The sequence below is a fragment of the Mustelus asterias genome, chromosome 19, assembly GCF_964213995.1.
Source record: "Mustelus asterias chromosome 19, sMusAst1.hap1.1, whole genome shotgun sequence".
Taxonomy (NCBI): domain Eukaryota; kingdom Metazoa; phylum Chordata; class Chondrichthyes; order Carcharhiniformes; family Triakidae; genus Mustelus; species Mustelus asterias.
The window spans coordinates 63,222,591-63,248,311 of NC_135819.1; the positions used below are offsets into that span (position 1 = coordinate 63,222,591).

The following is a 25,721-nucleotide window of genomic DNA, read 5'->3' on the forward strand; positions in this document are numbered from 1 at the left end:
AACAGTGCAGCAATGTAGATTTGGATTCTTGATCAAGTCACTGGCGTAGGGATTGCCCCCATGAGCTTCTGACGCAGAGATAAGAGCGCTACACTTCAGCATGCATCTGACAGTGGTAGACAAACCTGTAACGCTACGTCAGCAATAAGACCTCCAATCCTGGGACCATCTTAGTTGCCTGTCTCTTCTGTCTCCCCATTTGGAGGATGTTGGGTACAAATACAAATGCTCATGTCCTGCACTGCTTCGGCCTTCGCCGAGCGGAAACTCAAGAAAAGGAGGCAGGAGGTGTGCTAATGTCAATCTTACTTAATTGCCATTGATTTATTTATTCTTCCTTATATGTGGGTGTCACTGGTTAGGCCAGCATTTATTGCTCTTCCCAATTTGCCTTTGAGAAAGTGATGGTGAGCCATCTTCTTGAATAGCTGTAGTCCATTTGTGCAGGTACACCCAGAGTGCTTTTTCAAAGGAAATTCCAAGATTTTGACCCAGCGATAATGAAGTATTGGTAATATGGTTCCAAGTCAGCATGGAGCGTGGTTAGGAGGGAAACTTGCAGGTGGTGGTGTTCCCACGCATTTCCTGACCTTGTCCTTCTCGGTGGTGAGAGTCAAAGGTCTGGAAGGTGCTGTGGAAGGAACCTTGGTGAGTTTCTGCAGTGCATTTTTTAAATTCATTCATGGGACATGGGCATCACTGGCTGGCCAGCATTTATTGCCCATCCCTAGTTGCTCAAGGGCAGTTGAGCGTCAACCACATTACTGTGGCTCTGGAATCACATGTAGGCTAGACCAGGTAAGGACAGCAGATTTCCTTCCCTAATGGACATTAGTGAACCAGATGGGTTTTTCTGACAACCAACAATGGTTTTGTGGTCATCAGTAGATTCTTAATTCCAGATTTCTTTTGTTGAATTCAAATTCCACCAGCTGCCATGGTGGGATTTGAACCTGGGTCCCCAGAACATTAGCTGAGTTTCTGGATTAATAATTTGGCGATAATACCATTAGGCCATCGCCTCTCCCCAGCAGTGTGATGGTACATTATCACTGTTCGATGGTGATGGATGGGGAGTCAGCCAAGCAAACTGCTTTGTCCTGGATTGCGCCAAGCTACTTGAGTGTTGTTGGAGCTGCACTCATCCAAGCAAGTGGAGAGTATTCCATCACAGTCCTGACCTGTAGATGGTGGACAGACTTTGGAAAGTCAGGAAGTGAGCAGAAATCTCAGCTTCTGAACTGCTCTTGCAGCCAAATGGCTGGTCCAGTTCAGTTTCTGGATGATGGTGACCCAACAGGATGTTAATAGCGGGGGATTCAACGATGGTTATTGTTACGTATGTTGGGGCATTACTCCTTTAAGGGAATGGGTCAGGTAACCTGGGGTGAGCTGGTTAGGAACCACCCTGAATGGGCAGTCAACATTTAGAGTGTGGAGCAAGTAAACTGAATAAAGATCTGTGTTCCCTGATGCCTGGCTTGCTTAAAGATTTAACAGTTATGACATTGAGTATCAAGGGAAAATGTTTAGATTCTCTCTTGTTGGAGATGGCTGGCACCTGGAACTTCAATGGCAGGAATGTTACTTGCCAATTACCAGCCCAAGCTTGAATATTGTGCAGGAACTGTTGCATAAGGACATGAATTGCTTCAGTATCTGAGAAGTTACAAAGGATACTGAACATTGTGCAATCATCAGCAAACATTCTCACTTCTGATCTTATGATGGAAGGAATGTCATTGTTGAAGCTGCTCAAGGTGGTCTGGCCTGGAATGCTACCCTGAGGAATTTCAGCAGCAGTGTCCTGGAACTGAGATAATTAGCTTCCAACAGTCAAACCATTTTCATTTGTGCTAGGTATGACACCAACCAGTGGAGGATTTTCTCCCTGACTTCAATTTTACTAGGGCTCCTTGATGCCACTCTTGGTCAAATGCTGCTTCAATGTCAAGGACAGCCACTCTCACCTCAGCTCCTGACATCAGCTTTTTGTCTGTGTTTGGACCAAATTGTAATGAGGTCAGCATTTGAGTGGCATTGGCAAGCTGGTTATTGCTAAGTAATGCTGCTTGATAGCATTGTTGATCACCACTTTGCTGATGATCAAGAGTAAATTGATGGAGAGGTAATTGGCCAGGCTGGATTTGTCCTGTTTCTTGTGGACAGGGCACACATGGGAAACTTTCAATGTTGTTGTGGAAATGCCAATCTTGTAAGCTGTATGGGAACACCTTGGCTAGTTCTGGAGCACAAGTCTTCAATATGATAGCCGGGATGTTTTCAGGGTCCATAACCTTTGCAGTTTCTGGTGCCTTCAGCCATTTCTTGATTATTATTTGGAGTGGATTAAATTACCTGAAGATTGGTTTCTGTGATGCTGGGGACCTCAGGAGAAGGATGAGATTGATATCCACTCAACACTTCAAGCTGAATGTGGTTGCAAATATTTCAGCTTTGTCTTTTGCAGTGACATGCTGGAGTCTCCCACTAATGAGGCTGGGGGCATTTGCAGAGCCTTCTCCTGCTGTTAGTTGTTTAACTGTCTCTACCATTCACAATTGGATATGGCAGGATTGTATAGCTTTGGTCTGATCTGTTGGTTCTGGGATCACTTTGCTCTGTCTATAGCAGTCTGCTTCCACTGTTAGGCATGCATGTAGTCCTGTGTTGTAGCTTCATTAGGTTGCCACCTCATTTTTAGGCCTGCTCCTGTTATGCTCTCTCGAACTTTATTGACCAGGGTTGGTCCTCTGGCTTGACTGTAATAGTGATGGATATGCTGGGCTATGAGGTTACTGGTTCTGATGAATACAGTTTTGCTGCTGCTGATGGCCCACAGTGCCTCATGGATACCCAATTTTGATCTGTTCCAAATCTATCCCATTTTGAATGGTTGTAGTGCGACACGACAATATGTAGTGTATCCTCTGTGTGAAGATGGCATTTCACCTCCACAAGGACTGTGGATGGTCACTCCTACTAATACTGTCATGGACCGATACATCTATGACAGATATATTTTTGAGGGCAAGGTGAAGCAGGTTTTTTTCTTCTTGCTAGTTTTCCCATCATCTGCTTCAGGCCAAGTCTGGCAAATATATCCTTCAGGACTTGGCTGTCTAACACCTTTTTCCCGACGGAAGAAGGTGAAAGAGAGTATGTGTGGGGTCCATGATTATGCTGGCTGCTTTTCCAAGGCAGCAGGAAGTACAGACAGAGTCAATGGATAGGAGGCTGGTTTGCGTGATGGACTGGGCTATGTTCACAACCCTTTGTAGTTTCTTGTCGTCTTGGTCAGAGTAGGAGCCATGCCAAGCTGTGATACACAAACAGGGCATATAAGGACACAAACTCAATTTACAAAATAATGGTTGGAATGCGAGTCTTTACAGGTAATCAAGTCTCAAAGGTACAGACAATGTGAGTGGAGAGAGCGTTAAGCACAGGTTAAAGAGATGTGTATTGTTTCCAGACAGGACAGATAGTGAGATTTTGCAAGCCCAGGCAAGTCATAGGGGTTACAGATAGTGTGACATGAACCCAAGATCCCGGTTGAGGCCGTCCTCATGTGTGCGGAACTAGGCTATCAGTCTCTGCTCAGCGACTCTGCGCTGTCGTGTGTCCGTCCTTCACGACACACGACAGCGCAGAGTGGCATTGGTGAGGCCGCAGCTGGAATACTGTGTGCAGTATTGGTCCCCTTATTTGCGGAAGGATATATTGGCCTTGGAGGGAGTGCAGAGAAGGTTCACCAGGTTGATACCAGAGATGAGGGGTGTTGATTATGAGGAGAGACTGAGCAGATTGGGTTTGTACTCGTTGGAATTTAGAAGGCTGAGGGGGGATCTTATAGAGACCTATAAGATAATGAAGGGGCTGGATAGGGTAGAGGTGGAGAGATTCTTTCCACTTAGAAAGGAAGCTAGAACTAGAGGGCACAGCCTCAAAATAAAGGGGGGTCAGTTTAGGACAGAGTTGAGGAGGAACTTCTTCTCTCAGAGGGTGGTGAATCTTGGAATTCTCTGCCCACTGAAGTGGTGGAGGCTACCTCGTTGAATATGTTTAAATCACGGATAGATGGAATCCTGATCGGTAAGGGAATTAGGGGTTATAGGGATCAGGCAGGTAAGTGGAACTGATCCACTCCAGATCAGCCATGATCTTATTGAATGGCGGGGCAGGCTCGAGGGGCTAGATGGCCTACTCCTGCTCCTGTTTCTTATGTTCTTATGTTCTTAATCATTATTTTGTAAATTGAGTTTGTGTCTTTTATTTGTCCTGTTTGTGAATAGAACTCCCACTCACCTGACGAAGAAGCAGCGCTCCGAAAGCTAGTGGCTTTTGCTACCAAATAAACCTGTTGGATTTTAACCTGCTGTTGTGAGACTTCTTACTGTGTTTACCCCAGTCCAATGCCGGCATCTCCACATCAAGCTCTGATACATCCAGAAAGGATGCTTTCTGTGGTGCATCTGTAAAAATTGGTGAGAATCGTAGCGAGCATGCTGTATTTGCTTAGACTTCTGAGAAAGTAGAGGCGCTTGTGGGCTTTCTTAACTATAGTGTTGGCGTGGAGGGACCAGGACGGATTGTTGTGATCTGAACACCTAGAAACTTGAAGCTCTCAACCATCTCCACTTCACCCTGAAATCAATGCCTATCTCCTTCATTTTACTGACATTGAGGGAGAGATTATTGTCATTGGACCATTTCACCAGATTCTTTATCTCTTTCCTGTACTCCGTCTCATCCTTGTTTGAGATCCGACCCACTACGATGGTGTCATTAGCAAACTTGAAAATGTCGGTAAGTTGTGATTCCATGAGTATGACTATGTCAGGCAATTGCTTGACCAGTCAGTGGTAAAACTTCCACTTTTGGCACAAGACCCCCAATGTTAGAAAGGAGTACTTTGCAAGGTTGACTGAGCACGGTTTGCTGTTGTCTTTCCATGCTTAGATTGATGTTGGGTGGTGTGTCTACTTTTATACCTATTGATGAACATGACCCCATTCATTCAGGGCAGCTCCCCCTCGAGGAACGCAGGGTTTAGTGAGAGGGAGGAACTGAAGAAGATCAGTATTAGTCGAGAAATAGTTGGGGGAAACTCATGGGATTGAAGGCTGATAAATCCCCAGGGCCTGATAATCTGCATCTCAGAGTGCTTAAGGAAATGGCCCAAGAAATAGTGGATGCATTGGTGATCATCTTCCAAGATTCTATAGACTCTGGAACAGTTCCTACAGATTGAAGTGTACTATTCAAAAAGAGAGGTAGAGAGAAAATAGAGAATTATAGATCAATAAGCCTGACGATGGTAGTAGGGAAAATTCTAGAATCCATTATCAAAGATTTTATAACAAAACACTTGGAAAACAGTGTCAGGATTGGGCAGAGTTATCCTGGATTTGTGAAAGGGAAACCTTGCTTGACAAATCTGCTGGAATTCTTCAAGGTTGATACTCGTGGAGTTGATGAGGGAGAATCAGTGGATGTGGCTTATTTGGACTTTCAGAAGGCTTTCGACAAAGTACCATAAAAGAGATTAGTGTTTAAAATTAAAGCACATGGGATTGGGGGTACTGTATTGAGATGGATAGAAAACCAGTTGGCAGACAGGAAACAAAGTAGGAATAAATAGGTATTTTTCCAAATGGCAGATGGTGGGGTACACTAGAGTGGTGAGATCCCAGCTATTCACTCTATGTATGAATGATTTAGATGAGGAAACTAAATGTAATATCTCCAAATTTGCAGATAACACAAAGCTGGCTGGGAGAGTGAGTTGTAAGAAGGATGCAGAGATCCTTCAGTCTGATTTGGACATGTTGAGTGAGTGGGGAAATGAATGGCAGATGCAGTATAGATGTCAGTGACAATGCATCATAAATTTCTGACCTTTTTTCTGTTGTATTGTACCTGGTAACTAATCATGCGATGGGTTTAAAGCAAAGAAATATTTAATTTTCAGTTCACATTGAATACGTTATCATGGCCTTATTTTGCACACAGTTCCGATCACATATGCAACAAGAGTAATATGTATGTGCTGGAATGGACGCAGCGTATGGTTCCTTTGTGAAATGGATGTGCTGTTATGGAAGGGCAAGATGTCCAATCGTTTCAGTCTACAGAGGAAAGATTCAGGGGAATCCTCATAAAGAATATAAATTATTAAAATAAGACTGTGGATGAGCCAAGGCCAAGCTTGTAAACCTGAGAGAATAAAATAGACCAGGAAATATTCTTAGATAAAGGGAGGAATAGCCTGGGATAATCGGTTGGGCAACAGATCCAGGAAAGGGTGAAAGAGACATTTCTCAGATAGAGTTGGAATGTTGTTGGTGATGGTTGCTTTATTGAGAGATTTACACAGGGTTTAGAGATGGGCTGTCATGGGACAATTACTAAACAACAGAGCTGGGCTTCGATTGGTGAGTCAGTGTACCAGAGTGGAAGGCTTTGATGGGAAAATCAATGTAGTAGTGGCCATCACCCCTGATAATATTTGGCATGTTACCCCCAAAGCAATGAGCTGCACATCAGCTAGTATACAGTAAAGGTTTTGAGACTTGTACCACACCTCAGATACACAAATGTCAAAATGAACAAAAAACACAAGTTCAAAAACTTCCCCAGCAACAAAACATATCCTCTAATTAACCCCAAATAGTAATTTTCATAAGATAGATTAGAGGGTTGTAAAAGACAGGTCAGATTACTTCGCAGCATAATAATTCATTACCTATAACATCATATGAAACTCTTGCCTTTGAAAAACAGGATTTAGAATCTAATATGTATTTAGCAGCTTATTGGAGAATTCACTAACAGTCAAAAAATCAAATTCAAGAATGTCAGTTCACTCAAATGAACCTAATGGAGTTCTTGAGAAGGTGACAGATAAAGTGGATGGCAGCAATGCAGCATTCATCAAACATTAAATATTATGCCTCCCAATTCCTATTGTATTTCCTTCATATTAGGTGAATGCTAATGTTAAAATAATGCTGAATCTAGACTATATGTTCTGACTAAAATTAATACAAATTATAGTAGTTTGAGGACTGAAGTGGAATTATTGCAAGCTTATCTGTAATCTGTTCTTTGAGCTAGAAGGTTTATAACAAGGAATGAAAATCCAAAACCTGAAAGGAGGTTAAGTTAATTTGTATCCTTGTTCTTTACCAAGCATCTCTTCAACACAGCATGCATTGTGATGGAGTGCTGCTGAGACAGCATGTCAGAATTCAGGACTTTTGTTTCAGAACTTAATGATGATACCTTCCTTCCAGTCGTCTTTTTCTTGACTGTGTTTCTTTTTTAATTCTCTCAGAGCTTCAGCTGCCCCCAAGCACATTATGAAATAAACTGGGAATGAAAAAAAAATTCAAATACATGGTTTCATTCATTGCTGGAATAGGATTATGCTTGAATCACACGCTGCATTGTGCACAATCAGTGGCAGGGCTGCTACAAATTGGTTTGCTGGCCTCATTATGATAGTTTCAGGCACCAGTTCTGAACAAGTCCCTGACCTGAAACAGTAACCCTGTTTCTCTCGCCACAGATGCTGCAAGACCTACTGAGTATTTCCAGCATTTTCTGTCTTGCCATTGATATAGTATCGAGGGATAGGGGGAGGGAATTCAATTGGCTAACAGAGAACCTTGAGTGTGTCGGGGTTGAAGAGGCAATTGGGGGAAAGTGGGGACAAGAATTATGGCCTGGTCCCACAATATGGTAAGCAAATTTGAAGTAGCCTTTCAAGTGGCAGCATCCAATGGTTTTGCTGATTTGCATAATTAACAGGCCTAATGCTAATCTTAGGCATGCATATACACAATTTATTTCTTAGGTTGCATTTGCATACTTAGTCAAAGAGGTAGATTTTAAGGAGTGTCAGAAAGGAGGAAAAAGAGGTGGCAAGGCGGAAAGTTTCAAGGAGGAGCTTCCAGAATTTAAGGCTTTGGCAGCTGAAGGTACGACTGTCAAAGATGGGGAACATGAAATGTATGGTTGGAAAAATAAAGTTTTTGGAGGGTCGAATGTCAGGAGAAGGTTACAACAATGGGGAGAGGGGTTGCGAGGCTCTAGCAAGATTTAAACATGATGGGAATTTTAAAATTGAGATGTTGCTGGACTGTGAGCCAGTGTAAGTCAGCAAGGACAGGGACGATGGATGAACTGGACTTAGTGGAAGGAAGGGTACAGGCGGCAGATAAGTTGAGGTCTATGGAAGATCAGCAAGGAGAGCACTGGATTAGTTGAGTCTGCAGGTAATAAATGCAGATTTTGTCCTTCACAAAAACAGAAAATGCGGAAAATCTCAGCAGTTCTGACAGCATCTGTGGAGAGAGAATAGAGCCATCATTTTGAGTCTGGATGACCCTTCGTTAGAGCAGATGCTGTCAGACCTGCTGAGATTTTCCACCGTTCTCTGTTTTTGTTTCAGATTCCAGCAGTAGTTTGCTTTTATCAGATTTTGTTTTTATTGTGTCTCTTAAAAAAAAATCAGCAGTCTCAGCAGAGAGCAGGGATCATATTTGGAATCTTCCTGTTCTCATCTACTGACTAGGTAAACACTTGACAGCAGATCTCCCAAGGTCGAACGAAAGTCTTGATGGAATGGGTCTGATAGTAACAACCGAATTGAATTTGTGACAAAATGAGGCTTATCCATGATTGCAATCCACAAAAGCAGGATAAGACCACCAGACCAAAGCACTATAAGCAGCTCAGGAGATTTCCTCCTGGCTGTTCCTCATACTGGACTATTGCAGAGAGTTGTGAATAATCCTGCTTGTGGATTATATACTGCACTTGAAAAGCTGGATTGTGGGAATGAGGAATTTGTGTGTGCAGGATTATCAACTAAGAAAATTGGATTGGCTCAAATAGTGCAGAGGGAATCAAAATGGTTCAGCTCCCCAAGACACAATGCACATAGTGGATACACAGTAGCCACAACATTGGTTTTGACTTTTTTCGTGCTCATCAAGGGGAAGAATGTTGGAAATGGAATGCTTTCCATCTTAGGCACCCACTGTCAGATGCAGCAAGGGATATATAGAGTTCCAATTGTACAGGGCGTTGGTGAGGCCTCACCTGAAATACTGCGTACAGTTTTGGTCCCCTTACCTAAAAATGGCAGTCCAAATGAGATTCACCAGGATCATTCCTGGGGTAAGAGGGTTGTCCTATCAAGAGAGACTAAATAGTCTGGGTCTGTATTTCTTAGTGTTTAGAAGAGTGAGGGGTGATCTTTTTGACAGGGTAGATGGGCAGATGTTTTCACTAGTGGGAGAGTCTCAAACAAAGTGACATAGCTAACAAGATAAAGGGCCGATCATTAAAACTGAGGTAAGGAATGATTTCTTCTCACAGAGTGTGGCGAATCTCTGGAATTCTCTGCCCCAGAGGGTGGTAGATGCTGGATCATTAAAAATATTTAAAGTGGAGGTGGATAAATATTTGATAGATTGAGGAATAAAGGACTGTGGGTAAATGGCACAGAAAAGGAGTTGAGGCTGGTATAGGTCAGCCATGATCATATTGAATGGCAAGGCAGGCTTGTAGGGTTTGATGGTCTACTCCTGCTTCTATTTCTTGTGTTCTTGTGTACAGAGTAAAACTCCTTCTATACACTTCAGCACAGGTTTGATACAAAGTAAAACTCCATCTTCATTTTTCCATCAAAACCACCCAGAACAGCCACAGCATTGGCTTGATACGGAGTAATGTTCTCTCCATATTGTCCCATCAGAGATACAAAGTTAAAGCTCCCTTTACGCTGTCACATCACACTCCCAAAGCAGGTGCTGCATTGCCTAGATACAGAGTAAAGCTCCCTCTATTTTCATCCATTAAACATTCCAAGGCAAGGTTAAGCACAGGTTAATACACCACTTTCTACGAACCTGAGTTTGGATGTTAAGGTGGCCAAAACCCAATGGAACCCCACAATCTCCAACTCCCCCTTTAAATCCCCTTCCTCAAAACCAGTATCTTTGGTATTTCTGGCCACTTCCCAAATTATTCTTCTGCTGCTGCAGGCACATCTTCACCTCTGTGGACTTTCAATGCTAATTGTGAGAGAAATTCCAAGGTGATGTACTAATTCATCTTGCTTCTTGGCTCCCTTTCTTCTCCTCCCTTTACAATAAGTTCATTAACCTTGTTCGTGCTAGGGATTTGTGCCAAGTTGTGGAGGGAAGGTGTATAGGTGTGAAGTGGTTACAGAGAAAGCATCTTTAGGAGGCTACTACAAGCTGGATTATGGGTAGGAGGATACTGAGTAAGTACAAGACAAGGTCATATTCTGTGGAGTATTAGAAGTGCTGCTACTTTGTCGTTTCATTTTGATCTACTTTCTGAGGTAGCCGGGTTGTGCATAGGAGCTCCTTGGGAGCTGCAAAAGCACTCTAGACAATTTGTTGTCTTGTCTCCTGGTGAAGTCTTAACTTTATTCACTTTGACTGCTTTATGACCCTGTGATTATTTTGACCAGAAGTTTATTTTGGGAATGACTGTGCTTTGCACAATAGGGGAAGGCATCTTCCAGGAGCTAACAGTGACTGCACCAATCCTGTATGTTGAGTGTTGACTTAAACACAAAAGTGGTACATGAAACTGGAAGTGTATGGGTACATTTTGAGAAAATTGATCATAAGATTTTGGAGGGTTTGTTTATGCTTACAATCTTTGGAGTGTGGTTGGAAGAGAAATGCATATAAGGTAGTGGAATGGGTCATATCAGATGAGTTGGAGTTTGTTTATGATTGAAATAAATAATCGACCTTCAGTGAGGATGGGATCTCATTTCGGAATATCTTCCTACTGTTAGGATTAGAGTCCACCCTTGGTGAATGCCCGATGTGCTTGATTCCTGAAGCTAGATTCCACAGCGCCTATTTGCTTCCAGCTTATCAAACATTTGTGATTATCATTCCTTAGTTTTTGTTCCTGTTTTGTTTTCTATTCTAGGCGAATCTCAAGAAGTTCATGGAATACATCCAGTACTATCACGCTGAGAAGATCAGTAAGATGCTGGATAAAGGATTGGACCCTAACTTCCATGATCCAGACACAGGAGGTAATACCATTCCATTATACTCATGCTGGGCAAAGTGCTAGCAATATTTTTATTAATTAATTGGTTGAAAGAAAATGTAACTCCAATCCTGAATGAGGGATTCCATGAGACAGAACTTTCAGTGCTTAAAGAGCTGTGTACCCTGCATCCCAGGGTACTGAAAGAAATGTCAGAGGTAATAGCGGATGCGTTAGTGGTTATTTATCAAAATTCGTTGGATTCTGGGGTAGTGCCGGCGGATTGGAAAACGACTAATGTTAAGCCACTGTTTAAAAAAGGAAATAGACAAAAGGCGAGTAACTACAGGTCGGTTAGCTTAACGTCTGTAGTTGGGAAATTGCTGGAATCCATCATTAAAGAAGAAATAGCAGGCCATCTGGATAAGAATGGTTTGATTAAGCAGACGCAGCATGGATTCATGAGGGGAAGTTGTGCTTGACGAATTTGTTTGGATTTTCATGAAGATGTGACTAGTGCAGTTGACGGAGGGGAACCGGTGGATGCGGTGTTTTTGGATTTCCAAAAGGCGTTTGATAAGGTGCCTCACAAAAGGTTGCTGAAGAAGATTGGGTCACACGGAGTTGGGGGTAGGGTGTTAGCGTGGATTGGGGATTGGCTATCCGACAGGAAGCAGAGAGTCGGAATAAATGGGTGCTTTTCTGTTTGGCAGATGGTAACTAGTGGCGTGTCGCAGGGATCGGTACTGGGGCCTCAACTATTTACCATTTATATGGACGATCTGGAGGAGGGGACTGAGTGTAGGGTAACAAAGTTTGCAGACGACACAAAGATAAGTGGAAAAGTGAATCGTGTGGAGGGTGTAGAAGGTCTGCAGAGAGATTTGGACAGGCTGAGTGAGTGGGCGAGGATCTGGCAGATGGAGTATAACGTTGACAAATGCGAGGTTATTCACTTTGGAGGAAATAATAGCAAATTGGATTATTATCTAAATGGAAAAAAATTACAACATGCTACTGTGCAAAGGGACCTGGGGGTCCTTGTGCATGAGACGCAAAAACCCAGTCTGCAGGTGCAACAGGTGATCAAGAAGGCAAATGGGATGTTGGCCTATATCGCAAGGGGGATCGAATATAAAAGTATCTGTACAGGGCATTGGTGAGGCCGCAGCTGGAATACTGTGTGCAGTATTGGTCCCCTTATTTGCGGAAGGATATATTGGCCTTGGAGGGAGTGCAGAGAAGGTTCACCAGGTTGATACCAGAGATGAGGGGTGTTGATTATGAGGAGAGACTGAGCAGATTGGGTTTGTACTCGTTGGAATTTAGAAGGCTGAGTGGGGATCTTATAGAGACCTATAAGATAATGAAGGGGCTGGATAGGGTAGAGGTGGAGAGATTCTTTCCACTTAGAAAGGAAGCTAGAACTAGAGGGCACAGCCTCAAAATAAAGGGGGGTCAGTTTAGGACAGAGTTGAGGAGGAACTTCTTCTCTCAGAGGGTGGTGAATCTTGGAATTCTCTGCCCACTGAAGTGGTGGAGGCTACCTCGTTGAATATGTTTAAATCACGGATAGATGGATTCCTGATCGGTAAGGGAATTAGGGGTTATAGGGATCAGGCGGGTGAGTGGAACTGATTCACTTCAGTTCAGCCATGATCTTATTGAATGGCAGGGCAGGTTCGAGGGGCTAGATGGCCTACTCCTGCTCCTATTTCTTATGTTCTTATGTTCTTTTGTGATGATAAGCAATTGTGACAGCTCATGTGCTTTTGGGGGGAAAATAAAACTATATTTTATGTTTGGGTGATGGTCTCTTTAAGTTTCTCTTGGAGATGATTTTTGGTAAATCACATTGCTTCCAGTAACTGATCTTGTAACTAACTTGCCCTGGGTGATAAACAATAGAAAAATAGTCAACATAAAGTTAATAGTAAGGGGAGTAGATTGTGGATGTGGCTCTGGTCTCAAAGTAGGGTCTTAGTTTTTAGTTTAGAGTAGGCTTGCTGCAGAGAAAAAAATTCAAATTCAAGAAGTGCGCTGTTGGCATTTTGTACTCTGGTTAAAATGGTTCAGAAGTCATGATAATTGAAGGGCTGTAGAGTTAACAAATATTTGAAACAGAAGAGTTTTGACCCATGGTCACTCACCTAAAGACGTTAGCGATGCTTGTGTTGAAATAGGAGCCTACAATTGTAGGATGGTTGGAGGAGATTTGAAGGGACAACCTTGCTGCAAGTAGGCAGAAGACCCAAGAAATCTCAGCTGTTATACTAATTTTTGAAATAGTACTCAGACCAAATGGTTAATCTTCCCATTTCTGTTAAGTATCTGACTTGAGTTCTTGGCAGTGTAAGTCAAATGGATGTGGAAGGAAAGTTGATTTAAAGAATATCTGTTTAAAATATATGTATCTGTGTTTATTATACTTTTAATATTTTTAATGTAACTAACTATTTAAGATAGAGTGTAGTTATTAGTATTCATGTTCTTTGATTTTTGTGTAGCAGATTTTTTTTCTTTCAGCAGTGAACCTTGTAGTTTCATTTTTTAGTAAAAATCTAAGTTTACAGATTTCTAATAAAAAAATATGTTGCTGGTCTCTTCCAAGATCGTAACACAATGATTTACTTCTTTCCACAAACTTTACACTTGCCTCTTACTTTGCATTATTCTCTTTATTAACCTTTCTCTCCTTCCCTTTTCGCTTCTTATCGTTTTCCCCTTTCAATATCCTTACTGTTTTTTTGTCTAAATCCTCCACCTCCTCTTTTAATTCTTCATCCTTCTCTATCATCCTTTCTCCATTCTATTCTACTATCTACTATTCTTCATCATCTTCATCTGTTATTCTTTCTGTACTCTGTCTTCTGTTTTTCCCACTCCCTAAGTTTTCAGCAGTTATACTGTCATTTCTGAGTCACAAATGTAGTGGACTCAAACCCCACTTCACACATTAGAGTCCATAATCTTGGTTGATACTTCAGTGGATTATTGAGAGAGTGCTGCACTGTTGAAGGTGCTGTATTTCGGATAAGGTGATAAGCAGGTAGATTGTCTGCCTTGTGGATAAAAGATTCCATACCAATATTCAAAGAAGAACAAAGGAGTTTTCCCTGTGGTCCAGTTACTATTTATCCCATAACCAGCTTCACCAAATCAGATAATCTAGTCATTGCAGTTTGTGGGAACTTATGTGCAAATTAGTGAGTTTCCTACATTGTGACACTGACCGCACTTCAAAAGTACTTAAATGGTTGTGAACTGCTTTTGAGACATCCTATGGCTGTGAAAGGTGCTAAATGAATGCATGGGAGTCTGTAGGTATAAAATTATTAACTCTATTCGTTGACCCAACTTGCATATGCCTGAAAGGGGAGATGGTTAATGACTCAATATTAAAACCTGTGTCATAAAAGTTACGTTTGACATGGAGTCATTAAAATACATAGAATACTGAAGCACATAGACTGAATGAACTGTTCAACTTCAGTTCTTCAGTAATTGTCAAATTAAAATCCATGAAGTTGACCAAGCGTGTTGCCTATTTATTCATTGAGAAGTCCACCAAAACTTGTTTCAACATTAGCCAAGAGGTCAAGAACCTGAGGACACTGAAGGTGATTGGCAAAATAGGAAACTGCAACATGAAGAACGCTTTTGCACAGCAACTGGTTAGGATCTGGAATGCACGGTCTGAGACCGTGGTGGATGCAAGTTCAGTCGTCCTTTTCGAAAGGCAATTGGATAATTATTTGGAGAGGAAAGCTTTGTAGGGCTGCTGGGTAAAGGCGGAGGAGTGGGGTCTAGGTGAGTTGCACTTGCAGAGAGCTGGCACGGACTTGAAGGACAAATCATAGGATCCTTATAGTGCAGAAGGAGGCCATTCGGCTCATTGAGTCTGCACTGACTCTCTGACAGAGAACCTACCCAGACCCGATCCCCATAACCCTACATATTTACCCCGCTAATCTCCCTAATCTACACATCTTGGGACACCAAGGGGCAATCTAGCATGGACAGTCAACCTAACCTACACATCTTTGGAGTGTGGGAGGAAACCGGAGCACTTGGAGGAAACCCACGCAGACATGGGGAGAACGTGCAAATTCTACATAGGCAATCACCCAAGGCTGGAATTGAACCTTGGTCCCTGGCACTGTGAGGCAGCAGTGTCAATTACTGTGCCACCGTGTCACCCTGATGGTCTCCTTCTATGTGATAACCATTAAATTATTCTCTGATTGTAACCACAATTTAGCATTTTATCAGACTATAAGAAGTATAGATTGAAAGGGGATGTTTGAATCTCTTGGATGAATTCTACCTGAATGAGCTCTAACTGGAGTATTTAGGAATTCTTTCCACGTTAAACGTGGTATATCAATGCAAAGTGCTTTTGTATGTATTTGTACATTATTCATTTTCCATGCTTTGATGCTTCTGTGTATTGATAGGGAGAATTTCCTGGATTTGTAAACTTTTTGGCTGCCAGGACCATTTTTGATCCTGACCCTGTTGGCAGCTGCAATTAGGAATGGCTAGTAGGCAGACTGCAGAGGCAGGAGATGGATTCAGTGCATTCCATTGCAAGGGTGGCTGGCAGCCTTCATTGTGTTTACAAGGGGAATGCTGCTGAGGGAAATGCAGCAAGGGCGAGAGGGATGTGATGGAGCCATGAGCATGAGGCATGTGCTGAGACAGTAGATGCATTAGTCTTAATTTTCCAAAATTCCCTAGATTTTAGAAAGGTCCCATCGGATTGGAAAATAGTGAATGTGACTCTTCTATTCAAGAAAGAAGACAGAGAGCAATATGGAGTAGATTGCGGGAAATTGTGAATTTGTTCACTTTGGCAGGAAGAGTAGAAAAGCAGCATATCACTTTGTTGAACTCCAAGGTACAGAGCGATCTGAATGTCCTGGTGCATGAATCAGGAAAGGTTGGAATGCAGGTCCAGCAAGTGATTAGGAAGGTAAATTGAATGTTGTCATTTGTTGCAAATGGAATGAAAAATAAAAGGATGGTTTACTACAATTTTACTACAGTTGTACACGGCATTTGTGCGATCACATCTATAGTATTATGTACAGTTTTGGTCTCCCCATTTAAGAAAGGATATAAATGTGCGAGGAGCAGTTCAGAGAAGGTTCACTTCACTGAAACCTGGGATGAGGCAGTTATCTTAGGAAGAGAGGTTCAACAAGCTGGATCTTTATCCGTTGGAGTTTAGAAAATTTAGAGGTGATCTTATTGAAACAAAAAAGATTTTGAGGAAACTTGACAGAGTGGATACCAGAAGGATGTTTTCCCTTGTGGAAGAGACTAGAACTCGGGGACACAGTTTATAAATATGGGGTCTCCCATTTAAGATGGAGGTGCAAAGATTTTTTTTCTCTGAGAGTTGTCCAATGTCAGCAAACCTCCAGGTAGTGGCAGGAAGCCATTAAGGCAATTAACTGCAATCTTCCACCAGCATGGCAATTTCCTCAGTATTGCACATACCATACACTATGGAGCTCTCTTTCCCAGAGAGCAGTGGAGGCAGGGTCAATTAATATTTTTAAGGCAATGGTAGATAGATTCTTGGCAAACAAGGGATTCAAAGGTTATGGGAGGTAGGCAGGATGTGGAGTTGAGGCTACAAGTCGATCAGCCATGATCTTATCAAATGACAGAGCAGGCTTGAGGGACTGAATGGCCTATTCCTGCTCCTAATTCATATGTTCATATATATATGAGCAGTCTGACGGTAGTAGTTGCCACTGCATTACTTGATATGCATCAATGTCGTCAATCTCCAGGAACTCACTGTGTAATCATAAGGTTCTGCCAGCAGAAGGTATCAAACTTAGTGTTTTTTTGTTAAAGGTTAGAAAGACTTGAACTGTTATGCCACTCTGACCTGCCACTGTATATCTGCCTCTTCTAAGTTGCCTGGGTGCTAACACAGTGTATGGAATATGCAATACTGGGAAAATTGCCATGTTGGTGGAATACTGCAGTTAATTGCCTAATTATCCTTCACAATTGGCTTTCCACCACTACCTGGAGGGTTGCTGACATTGGACTTGGCCTTCCTCTGGGAAAGACAGTCGGAGGCACACTGGCCCAATGCATTTTTGTCTAATTTTGCTCAGCCCCACCACCAAACCCCTTTAAAGGCCTGGTAAAAATCCTCCCAAGGTGTTTCTAAATAAACCTGGCTACTAGCTTTAGCCTGAATGTGAAGATTTGAGATTGAAATGTTTACAGCCACTTGGGGCATTCCAATTAATCTAATACATCTTCTGCAGTAATTGTTAGCATTTTGGTCCCCTTATATCCCACTGCTGACATGCCTGAGATACAAGGTTCAGTAGATATTATCTGTTTATAAAAATTGCTCCACCACAATGAGAACACAATGTCAGGAGAAAGCCTGAAATGTAACATTAAAAAACAGAAAAAAGTGTGGAACAGAAAAAAAAGACACAGTCCATGACCGCACCACCCAAGTACACTCTACCTTTTAATAGACTTGACCCACCCATTTAACCTCCTTCCACTGGCTTTGCACATTTTATCCTACCCACCCATTTAATCTCTTTTGGGAGCTCATGTATGTGATCCATTTGATCTGCTCTGGGAAATTTCTGGATAGTTTATAGCTGTACCAGAGATAAATTGAGGACAACTCCAGGCCATCTATTTAATGTTGCACCCTATATTATTTCCCTTTGTCGCCTTTCTTGACTTGATTTTGAATGGTGCCTGTTATCAATCTAAATCACAAATTCCCTGTCATTTTACTATCAGAATGTCCACTGACGTTGGCTGCACAACTGGAGAGCACGTCTGAGATTATAAAGTTGCTGAAAAACGGGGGAGCTCATTTGGACTTCAGGACCCGGGATGGATTAACAGCTTTACATAAGGCTGTTCGATGTCGGAACCATGCTGCACTAATAGTAAGTATGGAACTCCACAATGCACTGATAATGACCGCACGATTCCACATTGCAACAATACTGAATATACAATTTCAAAATGCACTGACAAAAAATACACAATGCCACATGATTTGAGCTAATGGTTCTAAATTGCAAGGTAAGTACATGACAGTGCACTAATAGTGAGTACTCAATTGTACACTATACAAGATCAAACTCTAATGCTAATAATGAGCGCACATTGCTGCCCCTGACACTTGCTGGATAACTGCAGCTGGCAATCTGAACATCAGGAACATAGAAGCAGTAATATTTCTGGTCCAGTAATCCAGAGATCTAGATTAATGCTTTGGCGACATGAGATCAAATCCCACCAGGGCAGTGGGTGGAATTTAATTTCAATTGATCAGTATACCTGGAATCAGGGACAGTGAGTTTGAAACTAACAAATCATCATGAATTTTTTTTTTCTGAGTTCATTAATGCCCTTTAGGGGAAAGGACTGTCCTTACCTCATTTTCCCTGCGTGTGCCTCCAGACTCTTGTGGTTGACCCTTAACTGGCCTAGAATGCCATTCAGTTGTATCAAACCACTATAGAAAAATTGAATAGGACTAAAAATGGTTTGGCTGCTTGGCATTGACCACAGCACCAGGAATGACAAAGGCCTCCTCAGTGACATTTGAGAATTGGTGTTAACATTGGGAGAGCTGTCTCACAGACGAGTTAAACTGCAGCCCGTCATAATCAAGCACAGATACGTACCTTACAGGCAATGTCCCAGATTCCTGCATCATCTTATTTGAGCATATCCTGACTTACTGGCTGGACAGACTCACCAAGTTAATGGTATGTTCATTATATTGTTAAGATACAAAGATGAAGAGCATTGTTTAATTACGTACTTTGAGCACATATAAATAGGGGATATTTCTGGGTTGCTCAAAACAGTATAAATACTACGATACCTACCGAGCCAATGTGGCTATTAATAGTTCCAGGCAGCGGGCAATTAAGGGGGTCATCTGACTCAACTGTCTGCCCCTATTCCGTGGCTATGTTTGAAGCTGGGTGTCCTTGGAGAGGGAGCACGCAGTATCCAGTGGCATGTTTGAGGCCTTCCGTGACTGCTGGGCACAGAGGGACTGGAGTCCAAAATAATATGGTAAAGTTCTTAATTTTTTCGTTAGTTACGGTATCCCTTGGGGCTATTGCTTTAAGTTATATTGTTACTTTGTTAATTTGACCTTATGTTCATTTGATACATTCAAAAAAAGGTATCAAATGAACATAAGAACAAATGAAGAGAGGCTGCTCCTTTAAGAGGCTGATATTTTTAATTTGTTTATTAGTTTATTTTATCGACTGTTTAATTCAAAAGAGTATAAATAGGGGATACCTGGTCAAAGCAGTCATTAATAGTTCCAGGCAGCAAGTCATTGAGGGGGTCGTCCAAGCTGACTGGCTGCCCTCTTCTGCAACCACATTCGCGGTTGGGTATCCCTAGAGAGAGAACATGTGATGTACGCCAATACCCTTGAGGCCTTCCATGACTGGTGGATGTCACAGGGGCTGGAGTGCATCATCGACCCCAGGAACGACATTTTAATTTAATTAGATTAGCTTTTTTTTGGAAAGTTTTATTTTCTGGCAGCTCCCCTTTAAGGGGTATTACTTTGTTAATTTGTTGGCTTATTTTATTAGTGTAATAGTGTGAGGTAACAACAAGAAGACTGCTTCAATCACAAAGACAATTTATTTAACAGACATGAAATAAAACTATATCTAGGCACAACAACTACAACACAGGTTTTCACTCCTTGACTCCCAGGCTCACACTGAGTCCCTCACTCCCTGGGCCTCACGCACTTTCTCCCCATTGGATGCGGTTCACGCCCCAGGCAGGCCACATGACCTCTGAACAGTCGCCCTTAAAGGAGTTATATTACCACATCCCTCCCCCAACCCCAAGTCCCTCAATACTATATTCAATTCAAGATAATAATAGGTTAACTATTTACAACAAGAGCCCATCAACAGAGGGGGTGATATGGTACAATCTTTTATAAAGTCAGTCTATCAGGTGACTTCCAAGGTCTGGTGGATGACCTCAGTTTTTTGACGTGTTCTTCTTCTAACGGGTTAGTGGTGTCGTTAGCAACAGATGGTTGTTTAGAAATCTCGGAAGGTGCATTCATACAGACAGACTCACCAGTTTGCTCTGAGGTAGCAAGAAGATCCTCTTCTGAAACAATTGGTTCCCTCATTTCTAGCTCTGATGAACAAACATTAGAAATAACCACTAGATCCTCTTGTTTTACTGTTAGGGCTGTAGCCTCTCTCGTATTATGTGGTCCATGTGCTTCCGCCCCTCTCTCCCTCCAAGTTCACTAAATAAGATATGAGCCCAGACCTTACTACAATTCTCCCAGATAACCATGCTGGTCCGACCCTGAAATTCCTGACCAAAACTAGATCATCTGTTTTGAAATATATGTCATCTTTTGGTCAAGTCATGGTGTCTCTTTGCGTAGTTTGCCTCGCCTCTACGCTGAGGAGATCAGGAGCTAAAACCAGGTCAGTTGAGGTCGGATATGTCGCCCCATCAACAATTCTGCTGGCATTTCCCCGCTGGTAATAGGGGGGGTGGTGTTATAAGAAAGGAGGAAATTGGCTAGCTTGAGTCACAGTGGCCTACCTGGCTGCTTTTTCATAGCAGATTTGAAGGCTTGCACCACTCGTTTCATCAGAACATTCAAGGCCGGGTGATGGGGGGCTGTCAAATGTGCTGGACGCCATTTGTCAGTACAAAACATTGAAACTCTTCCCCCTAAAGACAATGCCGTTATCCAAAACTATAGCTCCAGGAGGCTGTGTATCATAAAAACCTGTCTTCATTTTTCGATGCCAAAATCATTTCTTGGACATCTAAGTACTTAGTGTGGGCATCCACCACTACTAAGAACATTATCCCTAAGAAAGGACCGGTAAAATCTATATGCAATCTTGTCCAAGGGTGGCCTGGCCATTCTCAGGGATGTAATTGAGCCACAGGCGGCAGGGCCTGTTGTGATAGGCGAAAGTCACAAGAGTAAACCAAACTTACGACATCTTTGTATATGCCCAGCCACCAGACATAGTCCCAGGCCAACATCTTCATTTTGGTTTGTCCATGATGTACGCTATGTAGTTCCTGTAGTTGTGGCTCTCTTGCTGAGGGTGGTACCATCACCTGAGACCCCCCATCTTTGCAATTGAGTTCCCTCATTTGGTAGGATTGAAGCTGCTCCAATTTATAACGTCAGCCAGATAAAACCATTCACTTAACTTTGGACAGGACAGTGTCCCTCCGAGTCTAATTCTTAATATGATTCAATGATCCGGGCAAGATATCACAGAAAGTTAAAGCTAGGACAATCTCCTGTGGCAGCAGGGGTGGAGCCAGACTCCAAGGAAGCAGGAGTCAACTCCGAGCATCGGTATTGAAAATCTGAGTCCCCAGCTGATATCGAAAAACATAAGCATAGGCAGCCAAAAGCAGAGTCCATCTCTAGTTTAACTTCACAGAGTAACCCCAATAATTGCTTGTGATCAGTTAAACTGTGAGCATAAACATATTGATGAAATTTTTTCACCCCGTGTTCTACTGCCAGACCCTCTTTTTCAATTTGTGTGTATCTTCTTTCTTAACGTCCAGGAATTGAAAGCAAAAGGACAGTTGATGCTGAATTCCATTTTATGTGATAGCTTGGCACCTATCCCTTAGAACGAAGTCTCATAATTTAAGATTATCTGTTTGGCTGGAACAAGGTGAACAAGTAAATTGGATAATTGTAGAACCATCGTAGCCTTTCGAAGGCCTGTTTTTTCTGGGTCTTCACAGTGCCAGCAGTGATTAGTTTTTAGGAGATAGAGCAGAGGCGGTAATATTGTTTCTAGATTTGGCATAAATTTGATTTGATTTGATTTATTACTGTCACATATACAGTGAAAAGTATTGTTTTTTGCGTGCTATACAGACAAAACATACCGTTCATAGAGAAAGAAAAGAGAGGGTGCAGAATGTAGAGTTACAATCATAGCTAGGGTGTAGAGGAAGATCAACTTAATGCAAGGTCAGTCCATTCAAAAGTGTGACAGCAGCAGGGAAGAAGCTGTTCTTGAGTTGGTTGGTACGTGACCTCAGACTTTTGTATCTTTTTCGCGACGGAAGAAGGTGGAAGAGAGAATGTCTGGGGTGCGTGGGGTCCTTAATTATGCTGGCTGCTTTGCCGAGGCAGCGGGAAGTGTAGACAGTGTCAATGGATGGGAGGGTGGTTTGCATGATGGATTGGGCTACATTCACAACCTTTTGTAGTTCCTTGCGGTCTTGGGCAGAGCAGGAGCCATACCAAGCTGTGATACAACCAGAAAGAATGCTTTCTATAGTGCATCTGTAAAAGATGGTGAGAGTCATAACTGACATGCCAAATTTCCTTAGTCTTCTGAGAAAGTAAAGGTGTTGGTGGGCTTTCTTAAATATAGTGTTGGCATGAGGGGACCAGGACGGCACGGTAGCACAGTGGTTGTAGATGTTGATGGCGGCACGGTAGCACAGTGGTTAGCACTGCTGCTTCACAGCTCCAGGGACCTGGGTTCGATTCCCGGCTTGGGTCACTGTCTGTGTGGAGTTTGCACATTCTCCTCGTGTCTGCGTGGGTTTCCTCCGGGTGCTCCGGTTTCCTCCCACAGTCCAAAGATGTGCGGGTTAGGTTGATTGGCCATGCTAAAAAATTGCCCCTTAGTGTCCTGAGATGCATAGGTTAAAGGGATTAGTGGGTGAAATGTGTAGGGATATGGGAGTAGGGCCTGGGTGGGATTGTGGTCGGTGCAGACACGATGGGCCGAATGGCCTCTTTCTGTACTGTAGGGTTTCTGTGATTCTATGAGGACAGGTTGTTGGTGGTCTGGACACCTAAAAACTTGAAGCTCTCGAGCCTTTCTACTTCATCCCCATTGATGTAGACAGGGACATGTTCTCCTTTACACTTCCTGAAGTCGATGACAATCTCCTTCGTTTTGTTGACATTGAGGGAGAGGTTATTGTTGACCAAACCCAGAAATGATGTAGTTCTATCAAATTTCTCAGTGTAGGAATGTCTCTGATTGCTTTCACCTTATCTTCTAAAGGATGTAGGCTCTTGATGTCAAGTTTAAACCCCAAATATGTGACTTCACTGGCTTGAAAGATGCAATTATACCAGCATCTCTAAACCCTTTAAGGACTTCCTCCATGTTGGCCAGATGCTCTTCCTGTGAAGTCCAAATCAGCAGAACATCGTCCAAATACACTGCAACTTTTGTGATTCCTTGTAGTAAATTCTTCAACATTCATTGGAAAATTACACTGAAGATGATAAATAACCCTGTATACGTCCCTTGTGTTGTGCTGATTATTGCGTATTTTCTGGAGGCTTCATCTAGTTCAAGTTATAGGTAAGCGCAGCTTAAATCGATATTTGTATGTTTGAGGCCCACCACCAACTTTTCATAAAGATCTTCTATCTTTGGTATTGGGCACCAGTCAAGATGGGCTGCTTGGTTTATGGTGAGTTTGTAATCACCACAAATCTTGATGGTGCAGTTTGGTTTTAGCACGGGAACAATGGGAACTGCCAATTCGGAGAACTGTCCTGGCTAAATTCCTCCAAAGGTTCCAATTCTGTCTCGACTTTCTGGAGAAGATCATATGGAATGGGACGAGCTCTAAAAATGTAGGTGTGGACTTGGAATTGACATAGATTTTGGCCTTGATCCCTGTTATCTGACCAAGATAATTTTGGAAAACATCTTTATACTTGCACAGACTTTCGTGAAAAGCACCATCGGCAATACTAAAAAATTTACGGCCAATTTTGCTTTCTCTGTCATAGCCAATCACCTCCTAAGAGGCTTGGCCTCTGACCTTTCATGAACATCATGGGTAATTGAGCAAATTGGTGTTGATATGAAACCAGTGCAATTGTGCCTAATAATCTTTGTGGTTTCTCCTGTGTTAATGGCTAACTTGGCAGCCGTACTGCTTAACCTTGGGGGCTGGACTTCTTCTTGTAAATACTTGTAAGTTTGTTCACCAACCACTGTGACAAAAGCGCCTGTATCAATCTCCAAACTCAACGGTTGCCCATTCACCAGAATTACTATTTCAATGGGAGCCATCTAGGTCAATTTAACCATGCTTAACTTTTAAGTCTCAGATTATTTTTCTGGATCTTCCTCTATTTTATTCACTGGAGTTAGGATTTTTTTTTGAAACTGGATGCACTCTGCCTAGTCTGGCATTGTGCTTGACCCTTCCTATTATAATTGAAACAAACAAATCTTTGCAATTGCACTTGTCCTGGGGGTGATCTTTCCCCACACCTGTAGCACTCATCAAAATGACAATCACTTTTCATTGGACTCACCAACCTCACCTTATATAATGGAACACTACTCTTCTCACCTTGAATTCCACATAATATCACTTTTTCTGGCAATATTTCTTCCAAACTACATAACTCCTCATCCTTCAAAGATTGACTTGCCCTCGTATCTAAAATTTTAACTTCTTTATCTACTCCTCCTGGTACACACAAGTAAACTTTACCCACACAAGTAAATTCTTCAGAGAGATCTGGCAATTTCTAATCAATCAACCCCTGACCAGGCTGCATATTGTTTTGCACCTCTTTAGCTTCAACTGGGGTTTCCTTCACCACTTCAAAAATCCCCACTGGCTTGTCCTGTTTTACCACATCTGTCTGCCCAGTGCTTTTCTTAAACCACCAACACTGTGACTTTGCGTGTCCTACTTATTACAGTATAAACATCTGAAGCTTTTCATTTCTCTTCCACACACGTGTTTCATTTTTAACCTGAGGTATACTGTCTTTATTATGTGCCTCAAGATCTCCTTTAGCTTTACTGCCTGAGGATTTCGCTTTTCCCAAGTTTCTATCCCTCACAGGCTGAAACTGATGTCGGAAACCAAACTTTGATTTATGAATTAATTCATAATCATCTGCCATTTCTGCCGCTAACCTCACAGTTTTAGCCCTCTGCTCTTCCACATGAGTTCTCACTACTTCAGGAAGTGAATTCTTAAATTCATCCAAATAACTGTTTCTCTAAGAGCATCATATGTCTGGTCTATTTTCAAAGTCCTTATCCACCTATAAAAATTACTTTGATCCTTTCAAATTCTATGTACGTTTGACCAAGTTCTTTCCTTAGATTTCTAAACCATTGTCTACAGGTTTCTGGTACTAGTTCATGTGCACTTAAGATACCTTTTTTCACCTTATCATAATCCCCAGATACCTCCTCTGATAGTGATGCAAACACCTCACTAGTTCGACCTACCAACTTTGTTTGAATCAATAATACCCACATGGTCTGTGGCCATTTTATTTGTTTAGCTACTTTCTCAAAGGAAATGAAAAAGGCTTCTACATCTTTCTAATCCAACCTAGGCAGTGCTTGGACATATTTAAATAGATCCTTACCAGGCCTTTGACTGCGATGCTTTCACTCTTCATCACTGTTCTCATCACTATTCTCAACGTTTCCCTTTACCACCGCCATTTTAAGTTGACATGCACTTTTTATTCCCAGTTTCTAAAGTTCAAAGTCTCTCATTTTCCCTTTCCTTTCTTTTTCTTCTGCTTTTAATCACAATTCAAACTCTTTCATTTCCTTTTCACATTCAAGCTG

At 42.2% G+C, this 25,721-nt stretch overlaps 1 protein-coding gene across 1 annotated transcript in view; it reads left to right on the forward strand.

Moving 5' to 3' along the window:
• shank3a (SH3 and multiple ankyrin repeat domains 3a) overlaps positions 1 to 25,721 on the forward strand; it is an 832,189-nt gene that overhangs the window by 107,450 nt on the left and 699,018 nt on the right. Inside the window, exons 4-5 of the mRNA XM_078235726.1 lie at positions 10,990 to 11,098; positions 17,854 to 18,005. Coding sequence (XP_078091852.1) covers positions 10,990 to 11,098; positions 17,854 to 18,005 — 261 coding nt within the window. The remainder of the gene's footprint in view (positions 1 to 10,989; positions 11,099 to 17,853; positions 18,006 to 25,721) is intronic.